Source organism: Dipteris shenzhenensis, chromosome 12 (genome assembly GCF_047967505.1).
Source record: "Dipteris shenzhenensis isolate YYH24624 ecotype China chromosome 12, Dip_SZ_1.0, whole genome shotgun sequence".
NCBI classification, from domain to species: Eukaryota; Viridiplantae; Streptophyta; class Polypodiopsida; order Gleicheniales; family Dipteridaceae; genus Dipteris; species Dipteris shenzhenensis.
In genome coordinates this window covers 54,734,845-54,758,196 of record NC_141607.1, presented here as the reverse complement: position 1 = coordinate 54,758,196, position 23,352 = coordinate 54,734,845, and the positions used below count along the sequence as shown (strand labels likewise).

The window sequence follows — 23,352 nt, the reverse complement described above, 5'->3', positions numbered from 1 at the left end:
ATGCAGCTGATGATAGCAGATTTATGAAAAGGTAGATTGGAAATGTTGTTTCGAAATGTTATGGGGTATGAGGTCCAAAAGCCTGATACAGGTAGCACGAAACAATCAGAAAGGCTTGCAAGCTATAGGAAAACAATTGAGGGTAAAACAAAGAGGCTGAAAAATATAGGAAAAGGGATAGAAGGCTAGGCAGTGGCCACCTGCTGGTCTAGACGGATCCACGATAGCATCTCTCCCCTCCATTACTGTTGCACCTGTTGTCCATAGCAAGGCTGAGAAATCTCTCAGTCTTTTGCAAATCCCGCTACCTGCCAACGGGACCATTTTGCCAATCCTCCTCATGATCTCTTGTTTCTCTTGTTGCAGTTCCCGCACATTAGGGTCTTCTACCTCCTATTGGTTCATTGTGCTTGCAATTAGCTAGGTTTTTGGAGAAGGGAACATGAACATGAAATCATAAGAGAGAGTTAGGTGCTGTAGGAATATAGAGGAGATATAAAAAGCTGCAGAGATGGAGCAGGAGAAGGAGGCAGAGGCGATGAAGGGAAGAAGGCTCATCATGGCTCCTCGCTCTTCGGCTTTAACCGTTTCATGCGATCTTCTTACCTCTAACTTCTTTTCTTTTCTTACTCAAATATGACGTCCCACATTGATCCAATGAAGGACAGGTGGCTTGCCCCTTGATTGACACCTCAATCCCTAAAATAAGGAATATAAGATGGTTGTGTCCATGTAACAATATTGTAAAAACTGCAACGAGGATCAATTATTGTATCGCCTTATTCATGCATCTGTTGGACTTCAGCTTGCAAAATATGGACATCACAAAATTAATAATAAATCACCACCCTTGACATTTGCAGGGAGGATCGGATCCTAATGGACCTTGTGTCGCGTCTCCTGTCCACTATTTTATAAACAATTGATAAAATAGAAGGATTCAACTTCAATTTTGAGTTAGTAGTTACTTGCTCCACAATGAAAAGAGTGCCTGCCACAAATCTAGTTAGCAATTTAAGAATCAAAGATCCACCTTCACATGGGGAGTGGTCTCTGATAGTAGTACTCGTTGGAGCAATCGGCTTGCCACGTGGCCACGGGAGCCGATTCCCTACTCCATATGGGTGGAGTATGTAACCAGACCGACCAGGCCGACGTGTGTATTGTAACACACGCCAAATATCTCAACCTTTTTTCGACTGAAGGTCCTCTTTACGAACTCCAACGTTCTTTCTTCGCTCTCACCCCCTCAGTGCCTTACAAGCCCTCCTGGCCTGCGCCTTCGCCTTCGCCTTCGCCATGGACCTTACCTTGTGCTCGTCTACCGTCTTTGGCGAGCCCTCTCCTCAACCCGTCTTCCTCCATTGCTGCCGCCCTCTTGTCTCTTCCCTCTCCTCAGCCACCGACAGCTTCTTCCTCTCCAACACCTGCGAGAGCTTGTCCATCAGCCTACCGCAGCGTTCCCATAGGTTTCTCGATGCAGACTTCGGGGATAAGTCCAAGCTCAGGTGGCGAACTGCCCGGGCTGCTTTGATGGAGAACGCGATCCCGGTAAGCAATTTCAATACCCCCCCATTCCTGCCACTCTTCCATGGAAGGGGATAAGTGTCGTCCGTTTTTGGAGTTGTATGGGTGAGGCTTAACAGGCCTTGGCATGAGGAATTCATTCTTGGCAGATAGCTTGCTCAAGGTAGGGCGTATTAAGCTTGAAGTCCTGAACTGCCCTTGGAAGGCAATTGCAGACCAGAGATAATGGGCAGCCAAGGGGATGGGTCCCTCCAAAGAAATTGGAGGAGCCTTGCCAGCCAAGTCGTGAGAGAAACTTGGGCTCAGTCTGGGACCACAGCGGAAAGTTAGTGTTTGGCTTTTAGATTCAGCCCAATGAGCTTTGCCTTGGGAGGCTCCAACTCATTTAGTTATAGAGAAACATGGATCTATGCGATTGTCCACATATATTGAGCCTCTAAATAAGGTTACAATAAAGTAAATACTCAATGGCACACATCGAGGACCTCTTTGATTAGTTGCAAGGACCTAAGTATTTTAGTTTGATTGACCTAGGTTGTGGGTTCTTCAAGTTTTTAATGTATGATTTTGGCATGTTCCTAGATTTGTCTAGATAATGTAACCAAAATTGAGTTTACCATCTGAACAGGTCATGCTAAGTTTAGAGTAATGCCCTTTGGATACACAAAAGCTCTTGCCAAGTCCATGATCTTCATGAACAATAGTAGTATCTGGGAGATTTTGTATGCTCTTCCCATATGATATTCTCATCTTGAGTAAGACAAAGCATTCTGAGCATGTGACGTGTATGGCTTCTTTTGTAAGGAAGTCAAGTTCTTCAGAAAGAAGGTCCAAAGTCATTCTAGAGTATCTTATTCTAGAGGACTTGCAAATATCGTTGGTCTCTTGGATATACATAAAGGATTATACAGTAGTTGCTGCACTTATGATGGATACGTCAAGGATTATGCAATAGTTGCTACACCTATGATGGATCTTCTTAAGATAAGCATCTTTAGTTGGATTGAGGAGTTTAATCAAGTTTTAATATTACCAAATCGTTGATAGCTATAGTCATAATGCTAAAAGTAGTTGATCCAAATGAAGCTTTTGTATTTGAAAAACCAATGCAATTAAGAGCCATGTTGATCTAAAGTGGACGACTAATAGCTTATGAAAAGTAAAAAGCTACATCTAGCACAACAAAATTTTTCGGCATATGAGCAAGAATTCCATGCCTATGCTTTGAAAACATGGAGGCACTATTCGTATAGTGCTAAGTTTGAAATTCTCTTTTACCAAGAGAATATCTAAGTTGTTGTGCAATTAGCTCGAGTTAAAAGGCTGAAAAGCAAGATTGGTAGAACTAGTGCAAGAGTTGGATATGCAGTTGAGATATTGATAAGGAAAAGTATTATGGGCTTAGTGCTAGTAGCCCATGCTTTGAGTGCAATGCTTATGATTAATCTGCTAAGTTCTACTCTAGTGTATAATGAGATCTTTGAGCCTTTGAAGGGAAAATTTGAACCGATCATCTACACTCTTAGAGTTAGAAAGAGAGAAAGCGGCTTTATGGAGATTACATCCGTTTATGATAATCATCCTATAGTTTTACATGTATGGTAGGCGCTTAGGAAAAAGCATAGAAGTTGGTACTTTCTGTTAAATTACACGGCGCAACGGAATAGAAACTGAACAAAGAATAGAGAGTACACAGCAAACTGGAGAGGGACAAACTTTTTCTTCAATATTGATGTAGTACAGATGATGGCTCTGTCCACCCGTGCGCTCCCATAGTGGAGCTTAGATGGCGATCTAGACAGATACTAGGTGAAGAGCTACTAGCTGGAAGATCTGATCTGATATGAACTGACTTGGTACAATGGATTGGGGAGGTTGCCTCTTTATAGCTATGAGGGTGGTAGTCGGATCAACGTAGTCGGTGGAGTCGACCTAGTCGGTGGAATCGACTAGTCGTCCAAGGAATGTTCAGGGAATATTCCCTATACCGTTGCCTCGAGGACTCTCGTCTTCGAACCCCCACCAAGGGGGCCGTTGGTCCCCTTGGGACCCCCCAGCTGGGGGCCAGCTTGCCCCCAGGCCCCAGCAAGAATAAGGGGCTCCCACACAATCACCTTTCTACCATCAACGGTCTCATTGATAGACCTCATTTGACATGCAAGTTAGGATCCATCTAGTGTCCCGGGCTCACACATGGCTTCTCCTCATATGGGGGCCTTACAACTTGAGCACCTTGGACCACTGGTGGTTACCAGGAGGGTGGGGCATTGAGCATATCTAACACTTTCTAGGCACCCGTAGTTGGTGTTGGGAAAGGACAAAAGTGGAAAATGTATACCATAATAGATGGTATAGATAATATAGTTACTCGGTGCCAAACTTTGTGTGGGTAGATTGCCAAGATGACAGTTTGTATTCAAACAAGAAAAGCATGAAAAACTTGAGTTGGCAAGATCTCTTGCCAAAGGTGTGTTCTAGTTCTATGGGTTACTAGCTAGTATTGTTAGTGACTGGGATAACAAGTTTCAATAACTTTTGTTTCTTAAGCTAGTTAGTAGATATCCTTTTTTGCCTAGATGTGCCCATGTGGCATCCAAACCTGGTGCACACAAATTACATGCAGTTTCTCATGTCCCCCTATTCCTACACTGGTACCATGTCCTTGTGCTCTCCTCATATGGGGGCTTATTAGTGGGACAATGAACTGATTATTCCAACATGGTCAACTGCTCCCAAGCCACGGGTACAGCCGATCCTTGGGCAGGCTGCAGGGGTCTTCAGACTTGACTCAGCAGAAGGGGTATATGTAGCCCATGGCATGGCTCATCTACTGCACGGGCAGCCAAGTCTGCTTACAGCAGCCGCAACAAATGAGCGTGCAGACGTGGACTGCCACACAGCCAGCTATACAATTAATAGCAACAGACAGGCATACAGCAGCCATGCAGAGCAGCATGCAGGGCCTCTCGGCAATGGGAAGGAGCAGCCCACTGCCACATGGCAGGTCGGGGACTTTGTCAGACCTACAGACCCAGTCTGTAGTTACAGACTGGTCAGCCAGTTTTAGGAGGTTGGGGGCCTACTCCCTCCCCTCGTTCAGTGCCATTGGCAGCAGCATCTTTTTTGGGATGGAGAGATACCACATGGGCAGAGAGGAAGGCTGCCACAGGGTCAGATCTGAGTGCAGGGCTGTCACGTGGGCAGCATGCAGGCTGCCATGTGAGCAGCAGATATGTCTGCATGGAAGGGCTGCCTGGGAGCAGCACACGGCCCTGGAAGACCTGGAAGAGGCAGAGGTTCAGGCATCTGAAGGCCCTGCAATTGCAAGGGCTGCACAGAGGGAAGGGCCATTATATAGGCCCTGCAGATGGCGGCAGCACTGCAGTCTGCAGCAGTGGGTCAGGCCCACAGACAGGTAGACTAGCCAGCGCTTGCTACATGGCAGGTTGGTTGGCAACAACAGGTTGGGGCAGAAGATCTGCCACAGACTGGGTCGGCCCAGTCCGTGGGCTCATTGGCTAGGTCAGTCTGCTGCTCGGCCTATTCCTAGGGCATTCTAGCCCTCTAAAAAGGGACCCTGGAGGGGCCGTCCATCATTCTGTTTTGCCTCAAGAGTTTGGCTCAGATCCAGCTGCAAGAAGGCCAGGAATCAGGGAGTCTTGTGCCTCACCATTGGCTGCAGACAGGAGCAGCAAAGACGTCAAGGTTCTGGACATCAACATTACCTCACCATTGGTTGCAGATGGATGCAGCAAGGAGGTCTGTGTGAAGGGCATCTACTCAGCCTACTGAAGCTCTTGGAGCTAATGTGACGAGACCTGCATCTGTCCGATGGCAATGCACTTAAAACTCCTCTACTGTGCTCACGTTTGTACAAGGTTTCGTCCATCTTTGTAGCAATACATATTTACTATTTATACTCTCACGTGCATGGTTCAGAAACTGTCTGCATCTATCTATATTAGATTGTGTGCACAATAAAGAAAGGAGTGAGATTTTAGTTAGCACTCTGTGATTTCTCCTTCCATTTGATGGGGTAGCAATGCATAACTTGTTATTGAGGACTGTCTCTAAAACTTACAGTGTGCTCAGGGATGTAAACTCTGAGAGAACATGCAATTCTACCACATGTGGTTGGAGCAATGATACATTGAACACATGATGGATCCTGGAGGAGGGTGAGAGCTCCAAGTGATAAGCCACTTACTCCACCCTGCCGATGATCTTGTAAGGGCCATAATATCGATGAGCTAGCTTAGTGTTGGTATTACTGTTTAGAAGCATATCGATTTTTGTTGAGACAAGATGCACAAAATCCCTTTCTTTGAAAACCAAGTACCTCTTACGTTCATCTTCGTACTTCTTCTTCTTGGCTTGGGCATCTTGCATGTTCGTTTTAGCCTATTGCAGAACTTCCCAAGTCATCTTGTGCTACTGAATTTTCGCTGCCATATCTGAAATTGTGGAAGGCATCCTTACTTTGCATCTGCGCATGGCTTCAAATGAGCTTATCCCAATAGATAAATACTTTGTTTTATTTGAGCAAAATCCAGCAAGTCTAAGCCATTCATCCCAAGACCTCTGATTGTCATGGCATAAGTACCTCAGGTATTCCTCCACCCATTTGTTCATACTTTCAGACTGGCCATCAGTCCGACAATGGTATGTTGTGCTGGGAGTGAGTATAGTGCTCACTGCTGTATAATTGCTGCCGAAAATGACCCATAAATTTTGCATCTTTGTTGCTGACAATCTCCTGAGGAAGTTCATGATGCTTGTACACATGGTGAATGAACTGCCAGGCAACCTGAGATGCCGAATATTGTGTCTAGGTAGGGATGAAATGGGCTTGTTTCATAAGCATAGCAGCCACTTCATAGTTGCTGTCCTGTCCTCTATCTGTAGAAGGCAGCCAGGTGATGAAGTCGATAGCTATGTGTGCCCATTGGCCTTCTGGAATGGGTAAGGGCTGCAGCAACCGTGCTAGAAGTTTTACTGTCCGCTTTAATTTGTTGGCATGGCAAGCACTTGGTAACATATTGCACCACATCTCTCCAGAAGAAACTATACTGTATCTTTTCATGTATGTCTTGCCATAGGGGACGAATGCATCTCCTTCAACACCATTATTCTATATTGCGAGATGAAAATAAATTCTGTCCCAGAACCACCACAAGTCATGAGAGGGGGCTGAAAAGGGGTAATAGCGGGGGACTATGTACGTCTTATTTCTTGCTTGTCTTGTGTAGGTATGATTAGGGTTAATCTGCCATGTGGGCAAAAGAAGAAAAGAGAGAGGGAGGGGGCTGCCACATGGGCAGCACCTCACACAAAGAGAGGAGAGTACCTGGCAGAAGGAAGCTTGCCTGGAGGGCAGATCTGGCAGAGAATGGCCAGGGGACTGTCAAGGACAGTGTCAAGGACAGAGCAGAGCAGATCTGCGAAGCATCTCTAGCCTGGACCAAAGGCGCGATGATGTCAGCAATGGTACGGATCTGTATGGGTGCACACAGCAGGTGTACGGGCAGGACATGGTGCCGGGAAAGGGCTGCAGCATGGCGCAGACATGGCGGGGGGAGCAGGAGCTGGGTCAGCCACTGGATAGGGCTGGTGGGGCTGGTTGGAGCCAGCCAACCAGGCCAGCACATGGGCAGACCTAGCGGCTGGTCCCCTGTATGGAATGGAGGGCCAAAGGCCCTTGTTTTGAGATCCCCTTGGGGCGGTTTTAGCAGCAGACTGGTCGGCCTGTTTGGGTCGGCCAGATGATGCTGCTAGTTGGTTTTTTGCAGCAGGCCTTGGGCCTATAAAAAGAGAGGCCCTGGGCCTCATAATTCATCCAACAGTTCAGCAGAAAAAGGCAGCAGACAGAAGAAACTTCCTTGGGCCTCATCCTGGAGGTGAAGGAGAGTAGGTGTGCTGCAGACTGAGCTCTCAAGGGCTGAACCTTGGCTGTCTCTCAGGGCAGCAAGGTGTTGTGATCTGGACGCAAAGTCTACTTACGCTCAAGGTGGAGCACGCGGGCTCGAGTCTAGAGATAGCCGGCAAATAGGAGAAGGACGTGGTGGTAAGATTAGAGGACCACACCATTGGTGGGACTCTGTGTCCATAGCTTTGGACGGAAATATATTATTTTGGTGGTTTCTCTATTTTGCTGGTTCATTGTCTATTGACGAGTCTGCACATCTATTCTATGCACACAGGTTTAAGAAGTTTGTGATTCCACACCCCACACCACACTGTGTGAGCTCCTGGGCAATTCTATCAGTCTTCCGCTGTGCGTACCCTGTGTTGGTCGATTTCTAACATGGTATCAGAGCCTAAGTAGGAGGCTCACAGGTGTGGGAGCCTGAAGGCAGGCACCTTGCTGAAGGACGACCCTGACTCAGAAGCTCTTGGAATCAACTTCCACGACTGGAGGACAATCCCCTTGCGAGAAGGAGGGTGACTTAGGTTCAATCAGGTGCGTTCATAGTTCTGGTTTGGTTGACTTTGTTGTGTGATTTAGCGCTCTCCCTTCCTCCTCCCCCAGATTTCTTTCTTTCACTATCCCTAACTTTGGAGAGTTTGGGAAATTGGATGGGTCAAATAACCCGATCTGGAAGGTGAAGATCTAGAGTTATTTAGTGGCTCGGAAGCTATGGAAATTGACAACGGGATTGGAAGCGAAGCCAGACTACATGGTGGACAGACAGGGGAATATACTCATGGCAGTAGACGGAGAGGAGCTTGAAACTTGGGAAGATAGAGATGCCCATGCCTTGGCATTGATCATAGGGACTACGACGGACTCTGTGCTTTCTCACATCCAGATGGCTGAGACGTCAGTAGAGGCGTGGGTCACTCTAAGGGGTGTGTACGAGACAGACCACATTCCGGATCTTGCTTCTTCAGCATCAGCTCTACGACCTTGATATGGAAGAGGGAGATTCGGTATATGACGACGTGACGAAGGTCAAGGTGGTGAGGGATCAACTGGCATCAGTTGGTCAGAAGGTAGACTCGTGCCATTTGGCCTTGATGGTATTAACCCCGGAGCTTCAAAAGCTTTGTTACGACTGTGACAGCAGGACAGAGGACCAAACCTCTGACTTTTGAGGAGTTGGGTCTATTACTGCTACAGTAAGAAGCTAGGGAGAAGCTCTATAACACGACATAGATAACAAGGCGCTAGTGGTGAAGGATTACGTTGGCAAAGGAAAGGGCAAGCCTAACGGTGGCAAGTCCAAGAAAGACGACTCTGATGACGAGGACACTTCCAAGAGGAAGCAGAGGAAGAAGTGCTTCTATTGTGACATGCTAGGATATTTTGTGAAGGACTACATAAAGAGAGTTCATGGTCCATGTTATCTAGAAATATTCATTTGTTGCAAACCTTGCCAAAGGAAGGACGGGTTGAAACAGACCCTCAGAGCATGGTGCCTGGAAGACTCCAGGTTGTACACTCATTATGAGGGGACAATGGGAAGATCGTGGCAGTTGGATTGTTCGAGCTTGAAGGCAGGAAAGTGACTGAAGGAAGTGGTGCCAGGAGGTGTTACCAAAGATGGACCTGTGTACCAGGACGGTGTACAAAAGCGGAAGTAGACCTGGTGGAGCAGGAGCCATTGGATGAAAAGCCAGGAAAAGATTTCGACATCGAAATGTTCCAGAGGACTACGACCAGGGAGTTACTGGGGCATCGTCATCGGCGTGTTGGCATTGGGCCGAGATGTGTTGGTGAGAGGGGGTGTTGGAAAGGTCACCGCCCCCTCTGTAAGCCCCCATATGAGGAGAGCATGGGGGGGGGTGAACCTAGGGTTTGAGAGACTGACAAATGAGCAGCAGCATGGCTGCCATGTGGGCAAAAGAAAAGAGAGAGGGATGGGGCTGCCACATGGGCAGCACCTCACACAAAGAGAGGAGAGTACCTGGCAGAAGGAAGCTTGCCTCGAGGGTAGATCTGGCAGAGAATGGCCTGTTGGAAAGGTCACCTCCCCATCTGTAAGCCCCCATATGAGGAGAGCATGGGGGAGGGAGACCTAGGGCAGAACCCAACAGAAAAAGAGAGCAAGGGGCTGCCACATAGACAGCATCATGGCTGTCATGTGGGCAGCACATCTAGGACTGTTATGTGCAGGACAGAGGGACAGAAAAGTGCGGAAGCATGGTTGGGACAGATTGCGAAGGATCTAGACAGGAGGCACATTGTCTGCAGTAGATTTTGGGGGGGGCTGGACCCTGTATTTATAGGGCATCCGCCCTTGAAAGATGGGCCAAGGGCCCTTGTAATGAGTGCCCCAAAAGGGCAGCCCACAGTCCCATAAATGGGGAGCTGTGGGGTCGGTTTTCATACAGACTGAGTCGGTTTTCATACAGACTGAGTCGGTTTTTTGGTACAGGCCTTGGGGCCTATATAAAGAGGCCATTTAGCCTCATTTCAGGATCACTTGCAGCAGCAGATCCAGAGCAGAAAGGAGCAGCAGGTAGCCACCCTCTGGACCTACATTCAGGAGGATAGAGAGGTGCTAGCAGGGCTGCAGACTTAGCCAGGAAGCTGCCCACCTAGGCTGGTTTCCAGACAGCAAGGTGGAGAGGATCATTCTAGACGGAAAGTCTACTCACGCTCGAGGTGGAGCACGCGGACTCTAGTCTAGAGATAGCCAGCAGATAGGAGAAGGACTTTGTGGTAAGATCAGAGGACCACACCATTGGTGGGACTCTGGATCTGTTTCTTTTGTATTGTGTCCATAGTTGTGGACGGAATATATATTTTGGTGGTTTCTCTATTTGATTGGTTCATTGTCTATTGATGAGTCTGCACACCTATTGTATGCACATAAGTAAAGAAGTGTGTGATTCCACACCCACACCGCACACTGTGTGAGCTCCTGGGCATTATTTCCACTGCGTGTACCCTCTGTTGGGTTTTTTTTTCTAACATGGTATTAGAGCCCAAGTAGGAGGCTCACAGGTGTGGGAGCCTGAAGGCAGGGACCTTGCTGAAGGACGACCCTGATTCAGAAGCTCTAGGGAATGGACTTCCACGACTGGAGGATTGTGCCCTTGCGAGAAGGAGGGTGACTCAGGTTCAGTCAGGTGCGTTTAGAGTTCTGGTTTACTAAAATTGAGTTTGGTTGACTTTGCTGAGTGGTATATACAGCAGAGATGTCGACAGCCTCTTCAGCCCCTGCTATCCCTTCCTCCTCCTCCAGTTTTCTCTCTTTCACTATCCCTAACTTTGGAGAGTCTGGGAACCTGGACGGGACTAATTACCCGATCTGGAAAGTGAAGATCCGGAGTCATTTAGTGGCTCGGAAGTTGTGGAAGCTGACCACGGGAGAGGAGTCGAAGCCGGAAGACATGGTGGACAGTAAAGGGAAGGTACTCATGGCAGTAGACAGAGAAGAGCTTGAAGCTTGGGAAGAAAGAGATGCCCATGCCCTGGCAATAATCATAGGGACTACGGCGGACTCTGTTCTTCCGCATATCCAGCTGGCCGAGACGTTAGTAGAGGCGTGGGCCACCCTGAAGGATCTGTACGAGACAGATAATACCTCCCGGATCGTGCTTCTTCAGCATCAACTCTACAATCTTGATATGGAAGAAGGCGATACGGTACATAGCCATTTGACGAAGGTCAAGGTGGTGCGGGATCAGTTAGCAGCGATTGGTCAGAAGACAGACTCATGCCATCTGGCCTTGATGGTACTGAGGAGATTGCCTCGGATTTTCAAGAGCTTTGTTACGGCTGTGACAGCAGGACAGAGGACCAAACCTCTGACATTTAAGGAGTTGTGTCCCTTACTGCTACAGGAGGAAGCTCGGGAGAAGCTCTACAACGAGGACAAAGACGACAAGGCGATGCTGGCAAAGGATTCTGTTGGCAAAGGAAAGGGCAAGCCTAACGGTGGCAAGTCCAATAAAGACGACTCTGACGACGAGGGGACTTCGAAGAGGAAGCACAAGAAGAAGTGTTTCTATTGTGATACGCCCGGACATTTTGCAAAGGACCGCATAAAGAAAAAGGTGGATCTGAAAAACAAACAGGAGTCTGACCCAGATTCAGAGGGAAAGGCCAAAGCTAATGTGGTAATCGAAGAGTTGTTCCTGGTGACATCACGGAGTGTTACCGAGGTCAGGTATGTTGATCCCGAAATCAGAGTAAGGATGTCTGACATAGAGAGTTGGGTCGACGAGGAGTCAGATGCCTTTGTGAAGGTGAAGGACAGTATGGAGTGCTTGGTACCTTCCAGGTGTGTAGCTGTTGACACTGACACGAGGGTGGATTCCATGGAAAGTCCTAGGGTCTCATGGTCAAAATTATTGCAAAAATCTTGAGATTTTTACACTAGTTTTGGCATCTTTCCAATAAGAAGTGACCGTAGCTAAGAAGGCTCTAATCAGCAAACACATTTGCAAACTCTGAGAGCAATCTCTGCATATCACAATCATCAACACGGGGAGTGCCCCTGTAAGCCCCCATATGAGGAGAGCATGGGGGAGGGAGACCTAGGGCAGAACCCAACAGAAAAAGAGAGAAAGGGGCTGCCACATAGACAGCATCATGGCTGTCATGTGGGCAGCACATCTAGGACTGTTATGTGCAGAAAAGTGCGGAAGCATGGCTGGGACAGATTGCGGTTATAGGGCATCTGTCCTTGAAAGATGGGCCAAGGGCCCTTGTAATGAGTGCCCCAAAAGGGCAGCCCACAGTCCCATAAATGGGGAGCTGTGGGGTTGGTTTTCATACAGACTGAGTCGGTTTTCATACAGACTGAGTCGGTTTTCATACAGACTGAGTCGGTTTTTTGGTACAGGCCTTGGGGCCTATATAAAGAGGCCATTTAGCCTCATTTCAGGATCACTTGCAGCAGCAGATCCAGAGCAGAAAGGAGCAGCAGGTAGCCACCCTCTGGACCTACATTCAGGAGGATAGAGAGGTGCTAGCAGGGCTGCAGACTTAGCCAGGAAGCTGCCCACCTAGGCTGGTTTGCAGACAGCAAGGTGGAGAGGATCATTCTAGACGGAAAGTCTACTCACGCTTGAGGTGGAGCACGCGGACTCTAGTCTAGAGATAGCCAGCAGATAGGAGAAGGACTTTGTGGTAAGATCAGAGGACCACACCATTGGTGGGACTCTGGATCTGTCTCTTTTGTATTGTGTCCATAGTTGTGGACGGAAATATATATTTTGGTGGTTTCTCTATCTGATTGGTTCATTGTCTATTGATGAGTCTGCACACCTATTGTATGCACATAAGTAAAGAAGTCTGTGATTCCACACCCACACTGCACACTGTGTGAGCTCCTGGGCATTATTTCCGCTGCGTGTACCCTCTGTTGGGTTTTTTTTTCTAACATGGCCAAGTGACTGTCAAGGAGGGGGCTGCCACATGGGCAGCACCTCACACAAAGAGAGGAGAGTACGTGGCAGAAGGAAGCTTGCCTCCAGGGTAGATCTGGAGAGAATGGCCAAGGGACTGTCAAGGACAGAGCAGAGCAGATCTGCGCAGCATCTCCAGCCTGGAACAAAGGCACAATGACGCCAGCAATGGTACGGACCTACGGGTGCACACATTAGGTGTACGGGCAGGACATGGTGCCGGCAAAGGGCTGCAGCATGGTGCAGACATGGCGGGGGGGAGCAGGAGCTGGGGCTGGTTGGAGCCAGCCAACCAGGCCAGCACATGGGCAGACCTAGGGGCTGGTCCCCTGCATGGAATGCAGGGCCAAAGGCCCTTGTTTTGAGAGCCCCTTGGGGCGGTTTTAGCAGCAGACTGGTTGGCCTGTTTGGGTCGGCCAGAATGATGCTGCTAGTCGGTTTTTTGCAGGTTGGTCTGTTTGGGTTGGCCAGAATGATGCTGCTAGTCGGTTTTTTGCAGCAGGCCTTGAGCCTATAAAAAGAGAGGCCCTGGGCCTCATAATTCATCCAACAGCTCAGCAGAAAAGGCAGCAGACAGGAGCAGCCAGAAGACATTTCCTTGGGCCTCATCCTGGAGGTGAAGGAGAGTAGAAGGTGTGCTGCAGACTGAGCTCTCAAGGGCTGAACCTTGGCTGTCTCTCAGGGCAGCAAGGTGTTGTGATCTGGACGGAAAGTCTACTTACGCGCGAGGTGGAGCACATGGGCTTGAGTCTAGAGATAGCCGGCAGATAGGAGGACGACCTTGTGGTAAGATCAGAGGACCACACCATTGGTGGGACTCTGTGTCTATAGCTTTGGACGGAAAGATATTATTTTGGTGGTTTCTCTATCTGGCTGGTTCATTGTCTATTGATGACTCTGCACATCTATTCTATGCACATAAGTTTAAGAAGTTTGTGATTCCACACCCCACACCACACTGTGTGAGCACCTGGGCATTTCTATCAGAGTTCTGCTGTGCGTACCCTCTGTTGGTGGAATGCTAACACCCCTGTGGAGATCCATGTGGCCTTCTTGAGCCCTATTGCCCCTACCCCATGCTCTCCTCGTTTGGGGGTCATAGATGGAGTAGTGACAACCTAACCTCCAACACTGCCTCTCACTGACTGGCCATGTCGATGCAGATGCTCCATTGAGAAGCCCTTCGGAACAATCTGTAGTAGTCGTCTTTTTCTGGTCTTTCAACCAACAGCTCTTGCTCCTCTGGGTCCAATGCTGCACAAGAGAACCATCCTAGTAGACAAGTACAATCTTGGCAGTACCACAGGTCCATGGCACCACCAGCTTCAATCATGAGCCCACCAGTGATCCTGAGCAATCTTGATGGAAGCTGTCCCCCTCACAATCAGTGAACAGCCTGAAGTCTTCCAAGTACCGCGCTCCCGAGGTTTGTTTCAACCTGTTCTTCCTCTGGCAAGGTCTGCATCCAAATGACCAACCTAACTCCTGTTTCGCCCCTTGGGTTACCCCTAAAGAAGCCTCCTTTTCCCCATTTATTTCATGGCTCAAGGCAATGCAGGCTGATCAATTATGGTATGTTTCTATGAGTACATATACATGCTTTGTAAATCTATGATAGTTCTCAATCTACTCCCTCCCCTTGAAAAAATAACAAGTAAAAACATAACCTATGCCTTTTTTTGCCCCTAAAATTCAAGTGTCTTCAGAGTTTGGCACCGTACTGTCTCTTATGGCACGTGCTGCCTCTTGCGCCTCTTACCATGATCGTTTGGTCTCTAGTACATATACCTCTTACTGTCCATCCTTCTCTTCAATGTGAAGAGTAAGTGGGTGCTGTTTTTCTTGTTTTCGAGCCTGAAAATCATGAGATTCATCATTCGCATCTATGCTGCTCCAGAAGTTCTAGAGCTGCGTTGGGTGTGCAGTGGCATGAGCAAGGGGGTTAGTGCTGGTTGAAGATTTGCTACTGGTTGTTTCTAGTCCGGTTTTACCTTAGTGATCTGTCTTAATCTAGGTGTTGAATTCCTACATTATCTGGCTTTTGTAATGGTGTTGGTTTAGACTCTGATTATTGTATTATTGTGGAAGCTTTATTCATGCATAGGTTTTAATGTGTTTTCTAACAGAAATATATCTATGTCTTTCAGCCAAAACAAGAATATTATACAGTTGGTGACTTCATGACAGGGTTGCAGGACCTCCATGTGGTGAAACCTTCAACAACTGTTGATGAGGGTAAGCTGAAATCTGAACCGAATATATGTGTTTATGTGAGTCCTCAGCCATGATTGTGTACATGATTTAATGTCATGTAAGAATTCAAAATGAAATTTTGGATACAACTGGGTTGACTCTATCAAGAATTCTAGTATCGTGTGTTTGAGGTTTATGTTGAGAGGTGTACTCATTTTTCAAGACTAAACATATCATGAATGTAATGTGAGGTGACATTGTTAGTTTAGCAGGCTCGCTATGTTTCACAGGTATACTAATTGTCTGTGTTGTCATTAACAGCTTTGGAGTTGTTGGTGGAAAACCGAATTACAGGTTTGCCTGTGGTTGATGATGCTGGGAAACTGGTGAGGTGATAAATTTTTTTGAAGCAATTTCTCCTTCTTTCAAGGAAGAGGTGACTGATGCTTATGGATGTTGGATCATGGTCAATGAAGGTTGCATTGGCTTTATCTTGTTAAATCTATGGGGTGTACTGTCAGACCTTATAGTTGTTGAAAGTCCAGATCAGATTACTGTCTCTAAGATAATCCAAGGCCCTCAGCCGCTTCTTGTGTGTTGCCCATTGTCACACAGCTCTGATAACTCTCAGCCATATATTCTATACATGCCATCAATGGCCAGCCTTTACACTCGGATGAGTGCTCTAGTTAGTTCACCAATGCTAGCGTTGCAAGAACATAGCAAATTGCAATGCTGCCTCAAGCTAGAGTTTGCAAATCATAGTGAGTTGACAAAGTGCTTCATAGTGTGCAAGGCGATCCTTTAGAATGTTGGAGTTATTGTCATAAAGGATGCTTTGGAATTCTTACACTCATGACACGAGCTATTGTTGTTCTCAAGTGTTGATTCTCTCTCACTCTATTACTTAGTTTGCTGCCCTGGTTTGGCCATGAACTGCCAATATCATCGAAGATTTTTTGTTTTCTTCCCCTCCAGAGAAAATAACTTTCTATTAATGCTTGAAAAAACGAACAGTATAAACCAACAGTCCTTGAGGTGCTGATCATGGAAAACATAAATAAAGAAAACTGGCTGAAAAGGAATCATCCTGCTTCTAGAGAACCCAGCTCACTGCCTAGGAAATCTTTGAAGTAGGGGCTAACAACTAGGAAGGGGGGCTATACAACCAGTGAGGGCTATATAACCAGTAAGGGCTGGACAACCAGTAAGGCTATTTAACCAACGAATCCCTCGAGGTGTGAAAATATAAAATATACTTGTAGACCAAGACTTGCAGAAACGCTTTCGCCTTCCAACGGTCACTCTAAATCCTGAACATCTCGTGCTCGCATGTGGTGTGCTCCTACCAAATGAAGACTAGAGTGGCCACGGGTGGAACCGAGCGCTCACCCATCACCAAGCTGCATCGCGCTACCTAGATTTTCCATGTTGTAATATTGGCCTTTAGTCGTGAGTTGACTTTGGTTGACTCAGGCCTTAAAGAGTAGAGTAGATCCAACCATATGATACGGGTGATCTCATCTCGTGGGGTCTGGAGGGATGGGGCATCCAAGCTATATTGGAACTGGCAGAGGCTGTCCATCTGAATACCTTGATTGGTAAACCATCTGGATATGTGTGCGTACAGGTTGTGCTAACATCTCTTTTGGCTAGTCATTTGGTTGACTCTAGTGCCAACCTCGATAGTTTCCAACTAGGGAAGGCCCAAACTGTAGGATCGTTGAATGAAAAGAGAGTGCAAGGTACAAAGAGTCAAAGAGTCACAACCTTCACGCCAATCTTTTCTATTGTGTAAAAAGAAGTACATAGTACTTGTACCTAGACCTAGGACTAAGTGTCCTAGGTGTCACATAGGACTAAGTGTCATATGTGGCATAAAAGGCACAAAATAAACTAAGTGCTTATACCTATGCCTACAAGGCACATACCAGGGCCCATAGGGCATCACTAGAACTGGGAGAAGATGGCCTACAAACCACCCTCCATGGTATGGGCTGAAGTATTTTGAAAATGTCTCAGAATACGTGGTATTTTTTGATCATGGTGGCACATGTTCATCCAAAAGGATATAGCCACCTATGAATGTACAAGGTATGTCAGATCACGTAACAGAGGGAACCAAGTGTAGAGCTTGGCGGAAGACTTCGAACTTGGGACGAGGAAGTGCCTTTGTAAACAGATCTGCTATGTTGTCCTTTGTGGGAAGATAGGACAACTCTCTGTCTCCTGCTGACAACTGCTCTCGAACATAATGATAGTGAACTTCAATATGCTTGGTACGCGCATGAAACAATGGGTTACGCGCAATGGCCAAAGCACTCTGGCTGTCAGTGTAGACCATAGTCCAGGATGTCTGTGTTAAGCCAGGCAATCTCCAATTCTAGAGGACAGGATAATCAAAGGCCAAACTGGCGCACAGGTCCGATCACTTACAGGTAAAAACAACAGGTGAATCTCCGTCAGGACACAAATCAACAACCAAAACCCGGACAAAACTCAACAACCAAAGTCTTGTCAAAAATAGGCTCCTGAAGAGCCCAGGAACGGAGGCCACAAATGGCCCCCATTCTGGCCGACCAAAATTGGCCGACCAGATTGACCTGGTCGGTCAATATCTGGCCGACCAGACTGACCAGGTCGGTCAGATCTGGGCCGCCCAGCTGGCTGACCAGCTGGTTGACCGACTGGCCCCTCCCTATTTAAAGGGGGGGGGGCCTAGGTGCTCCTCACTATTTCATGCTCCAGAGGTCCCTGCACACCCTGAGCCTCTACTGCCTCCTCTGCTGCCTCCACTTCTGCCTCCTGGCTGCCTGCTCCGCTGCCTCCACTTCTGCCTCTTGGCTGCCTCCTCTCCTGCCTCTCTTTCAGTTCCAGATCTGTCTTCTTCCTGCACCAGATCTGTCTCTCCTTCCAGCTCCAAATCTGCTTCCTTTCTGCTCCAGATCTGTCACTCTTTCCAGCTCCAGATCTGCCCCAACTTCTGCTCCAGATCTGCCTCAACTTCTGCTCCAGATCTGCCTCAACTTCTGCTCCAAGATCTGTCTCCAACTTCTGCTCAAGATAATGTTCTTTCTATTCCAAATCTGCAGCAACCCTTGCATCAGTTTGCTCTCTCAGATTTGGTTCAGTTCCAACTTGTGGAGCTAGTGCAGAAGTCCACTACAGTTGCCTTCCCTGGAGGATTGATGTTTGCTCCCTCCAGAGCTTCTCTCTCATATCTTCTATATTTCTTCTTCAGCTATCATTAGTCTTCAGTATTGTTTTATTTGTCTCCAAGTATTTTCTTTATAGTCTGGCGAATACCAAGATCTGTAAGTAACTGTTGAAGCCAAACACACTCTACTGTAGTGGTGAAAGCTGCCCTGTACTCAGCCTCAGCTAGATGTGGCAACTGTTGGTTGCTTCTTGCTAAGCCAAGAGATACATGAATTGCCAAGCAAAAAACAATTGCCGGTATGTGACACTCTGGTGTCGGAACATCTTGCCCAGTCACTATCCGTGTAAGCATGCATGGTAAGTGAGCCCTGATCACCATAGAAGAGGGGTAAATTCTGAGTGCCTTTGAGATATCTGAAAACTCTCTTCACTGCCTGCCAATGCTGTGAGCTGGGCATGTGCATGAATTTGCTGAGCTGAGATACTGCATACTGTAAGTCAGGTCTGGTGTGACATAAATAAATAAGGCATCCAACAGCGTGCTGATAGAGAGTGATATCACATGGTGAGCTCCCATCATAAGCTGAGAATTTGAAGCCAGGGTCCACTGAAGTAGAGATTGGCTTGCAATCCTCGAACTGAAAACGATCAAGGAGCTGTCCAATATATTTGGACTGAGACATCATGATAACCCCCCTCAACATGAGCAAACTGAATGCCCAAATAATAGTGGAGCTGTCCCATGTCTGACATTTCAAAAACCTGATGCAAATCAGCCTTGAAAGCTGCAATATGTTGAGTATTTGGGCCCGTGATGAGCATATGATCCACATATAAAATCAGCACTAGAAAATCCACTCCCACGGACATAAAGAGTGGGTTCTGTGGGGCTATTCTGAAAACCAAGGGATAGTAAGTGTGCATGAATTTTGGCATACCATGCTGTGGGTGCCTGCTTCAAACCATAAAGGGCTTTTCTAAGCCGGCATACCTTGTTTTCAGAATTAACAACCTCAAAGCTAGGAGGTTGTGTGACATAGATTTCTTCTTGCAGATCCCCATGAAGAAAAGCAGTCTTGATGTCAAGTTGGTGCACTTGCCAATGGTGATGGGCTACAATGGCAATGACACACCTAATGGTAGTAATCCTGGATGTGGGAGCAAATGTCTCCTCAAAGTCAATGCCTTGTTGTTGGGCATACCCTCTTGCAACAAGACGGGCTTTGTGTCGATCTATGCTGCCATCAGATTTCCTTTTTAATTTGTAGACCCACCTCGTACCAATGGCATGCTTGCTGGGAGGGAGATCTACTAATTCCCATGTGTCATTTTTGGCAATGGATTGTAACTCAGCTCTCATTGCATCCATCCACTCTTTGCTGTCAAAAGCATCTTTATGACACAAAGGCTCTTCATTGCAAGCTGTAGCAAGGAGTGCAAACTCAAGAAAGTGACCATGCATTTGTCTATTCCCTGATCTTGTCCGGGCAGCAAAAGGTTGATCTTGTTTGCTGTCCCTCAATGTATCAAGAAGCCATCTGGGAACTTGCCTTTGCTGTCTATTGACGACTCTTTCTTCAATCACTGCATCATGAATAGTGGGATCATTTTGTGCTGGAAGAGAAACCTGCAAATCAGCTCAGCATGGGGTAGTGGTTGATCATTGCTTGTTGGAGGGCCTGCAGGAGGCTCATGTTGCTGGTCAAAGTCCTCTTCTGAGGAAGGTAGAGGTAACCAAGATTCAAAGGCATCGAACATGTTAACTTCTGGCTTAGCTTTGCAGTCCACGAGAGGAGAAGCCGAATGTTCAGCAAAGATTACATCTCTACTAACAATAATCTTCCTAGTATTTGGTTGGTATAACCTATATCCTCTGCTCTTCTGGCTGTAACCAATAAATATGCATTTGATTGCCTTGTCATCAAGCTTATGTCTCAGCTGAGATGGTACATGAACATATGCAAGAGACCCAAAAACTCGCATGTGTGAAAGTGAAGGCTTCCTACCTTTGCATGCTTCATAAGGTGTACCAGTCTTCAATGCCCTTGTAGGTGATCTATTCAGCACATAGTGGGCACACATTACTGCATCATGCCAAAATTTATTGGGCAAAGACTTGGCCTTAAGCATGCATCTGGCCATCTCCATAGTAGAGCTGCTCTTCCTTTCAGGAACAGGATTATGCTGAGGAGTGTAAGGAGTAGTGCATGAGTGAACAATGCCTCGTGAAGACAAAAATGCATCAAACTCCTTTGACATATACTCTCCCCCCCTATCTGTGTCAAGGGTGACAAGCTTGCATCCTGATTCATTCTCAACCATATTCAACCACCTCTGAAAGCATAAGAACACTTCAGATTTGACTTTTAAAGGATATACCCAGCAATATCTTGTGAAGCCATCATTGAGAGTCATAAAATATTTGTACCCCCCAATGGCATTTGTCCTCATTGGGCCATAGACATCACTGTGTACTAGCTGCAATTTCCTTTGTGAGAGTTTTGGACAATTCTTTTGAAACGGAAACCGATGCATCTTACCCAAAAGACAACCCTCACACACATGTTTGGAAATTGTGTGAGTTTGAGGTACATCTTCAGCCATCTGCTGTGAATGTAGCTTTGCAAGAGCTCTATAATTGAGATGATCCATTCTCTCATGCCAAAGATGAGTTTCAGCAAGCTGTGAATCTGAAATAGCAAATGCTTCAATAGAAAGTGCAGCTGAGTGATGATCAAGGTGATAAAGCCCCTTTTGCGAAGTGCTAGTGAGAACTATGGCATTGTCATCACGAAGATCATAAACTAGGCATCTATAGCCATCAAAAATCACTCTGAAACCTGAAGTGGCAATTGCTGAAATTGAAATCAAGTTGACTTCAATTCCAGGCACAAAGAGAACATTTGTTAAAGTGATAGGATGGCTTGAAATGGATGTGAGCTGCACATCTCCAATTCCTTTTACAGCATAAGAAGCATTATTAGCACATGTGATAGTCCCCCCTTGAGGTGCATCAGCTAAAGAATGAAACAATTGTCTGCAAGATGTGACGTGGTTGGAAGCACCACTATCAAAATACCAAGACTGAGCATCATTAGAAGTAAAGAGTGCATCAACTTTGGAGGGATCAAATGAGCAATGGACAGCCCATGCCCAATCATCTTGGAGAGCACGTGCATGTGAAGCATCTGCTGGCTCGTGGGATTCAATTGCTTGTGAGGCATTAACTGTCAATCCTGCTTTCTTTTTCTCCGAAGCAATGCACTTTCTGCATTCTGAAATGTCATGTCTAGGCTTGCGACAATATTTGCATCTTTTCTTCTTTGACTTATCTGCTGTATTTTTAGATGCATGGGAGGAATTGCAGCTGCTATGCGCAGATTTAGGCTTGCCCATAGGCTTGGAAGCCTTGCCTCTTCCTGTCTGCTGTGAATCAAATGCATGATCAGGAATAATGGCTTGTCTATTAGCACGACTTTGCTCTTCCTGCAAAAGCAAAGTGACAAGCTGATCAAAAGAGTAGTGCTCTGGATTACCCATGGCCACTAACCAAAGGGTTGTAGCAAACCCTTGATATGTATGTGGCAATCCATTCAATGTGGTACTGACAAGCTGAGAATTTGGCACCGCCTCATCAATATTGGCAAGTTGTTCCATGAGATCCTTTACCTTTGTGAGATATGCATCCATAGAATCACCTTCATTCATACTAACTTCCTGCAACTGTCTTCTTAAAAATGCAACACGTGCCTCATTGCGAATCTGATAAAGAGAAGCCAATTTGTCCCAAGCATCCTTTGCTGTCCTGCAAGACCGGATGTGTGGAATAATGATTCTCTTGCATGATAAAGCAGTACAGGAATGTGCATTCGCATCTCTTGCATCCCATCTTGATTGTTCCTGAGTTGGGGGAGCAGTAGCAGGAGTGCTAGAAGATAAGGCATCAGGAGGAGTACCCCCTACAGAGGGACCAGCAGTAGAGGCAACCACTGTAACATTGGCTGGCCTCAGATCAACCCCAGAAACAATATTTCACAAATGCTTTGCAACAAGAATATGTTTCATGAGATAAGACCACGTCGGATAGTTGGTGCCATCCAACTTATCATCTTCACGAAGAATGCCAAATAGATCTTGATTGTTGCCAGCCATTGCAAATGGGATACCCTGAAAAGGACCTGAAAACCCAAAAGCCTCAAGGCTATCACTGCAAAGAGCTGGCTGTCCAAAAATGACATCAAACATATGCAAATTTCCAACCCAAATCAAAGGGCAAATGCAGATTTGACCCAAATGTGATTGTGTCAGGCAATGTTCACTGCAAAAACAGCAAATTTGGCAAAAGCCCCAATTTAATAAGGGCAAATAGGCCAAAAAGAGGGAAATGCAGAAAAGCCCGAAATTTTGCTGAGATTTTTGCAAATGTGACCCAATGTATGAGAATCTAACTCAACGTCCTGCAGAAAAGACTCAATGTCCTGCAGAAAAGACTCAATGTCCTGCAAATGTGACTCAATGTTCTCTAATCTGACCCAATGTATTGCAATCAAATAAGAAATTGCAGATCAAATCCCAAAAAATAGCCTCAAGGCTTGCAACTACAAAATTAGGACTTGCTGTCCACAAATTGACTGCAAAAGTGCACCTGTCCCAACGTATAGACCTCAAGATGTAGGTTTTCCAAACTGTTGAAATGACTCGAGAAGATTTCAAACAGTAGAAGGTAGATAAGGATAGCAAAAGCCCTCAAAAGCCCCAATTTTTGAGAATATACTGCAATTGATCTCACACGTGCCAAACCTGTACGGGAATCTCGGGACAAGTACCACTGTACGGAGCAAATTCAATGTACAGTACAAGTACAACGTACAGAGGCTATATGGATCAGGTATGGAGCAGGTACTGTGTACGGAACTTGTACGGAGTAGATGTACGGAATCCAATGTACGTTTGTACGGAACGTACGACGAACGTATGGAACTGATGTACGGAACAATACGGGGCACCGTGCGGAATTCAATGTACAATTGTACGAAATAGATACGAAGCAAATACTGTGTACGGAACAAGTTCACTGTAGGTACGTTGTACGGAAGTTGTACGATAGCAGTA

General features: G+C 46.5%; 1 protein-coding gene across 1 annotated transcript in view; it reads left to right on the top strand.

Annotated features, from left to right (window-relative positions):
* Positions 1–1,157: 1,157 nt before the first annotated feature.
* LOC147896409 (CBS domain-containing protein CBSX1, chloroplastic-like) overlaps positions 1,158–23,352 on the top strand; it is a 51,909-nt gene continuing 29,714 nt past the window's right edge. Inside the window, exons 1-3 of the mRNA XM_087382529.1 lie at positions 1,158–1,551; positions 15,036–15,123; positions 15,403–15,467. Of these exons, the coding sequence (XP_087238655.1) occupies positions 1,300–1,551; positions 15,036–15,123; positions 15,403–15,467 (405 nt within the window). The 5' untranslated portion in view covers positions 1,158–1,299. The remainder of the gene's footprint in view (positions 1,552–15,035; positions 15,124–15,402; positions 15,468–23,352) is intronic.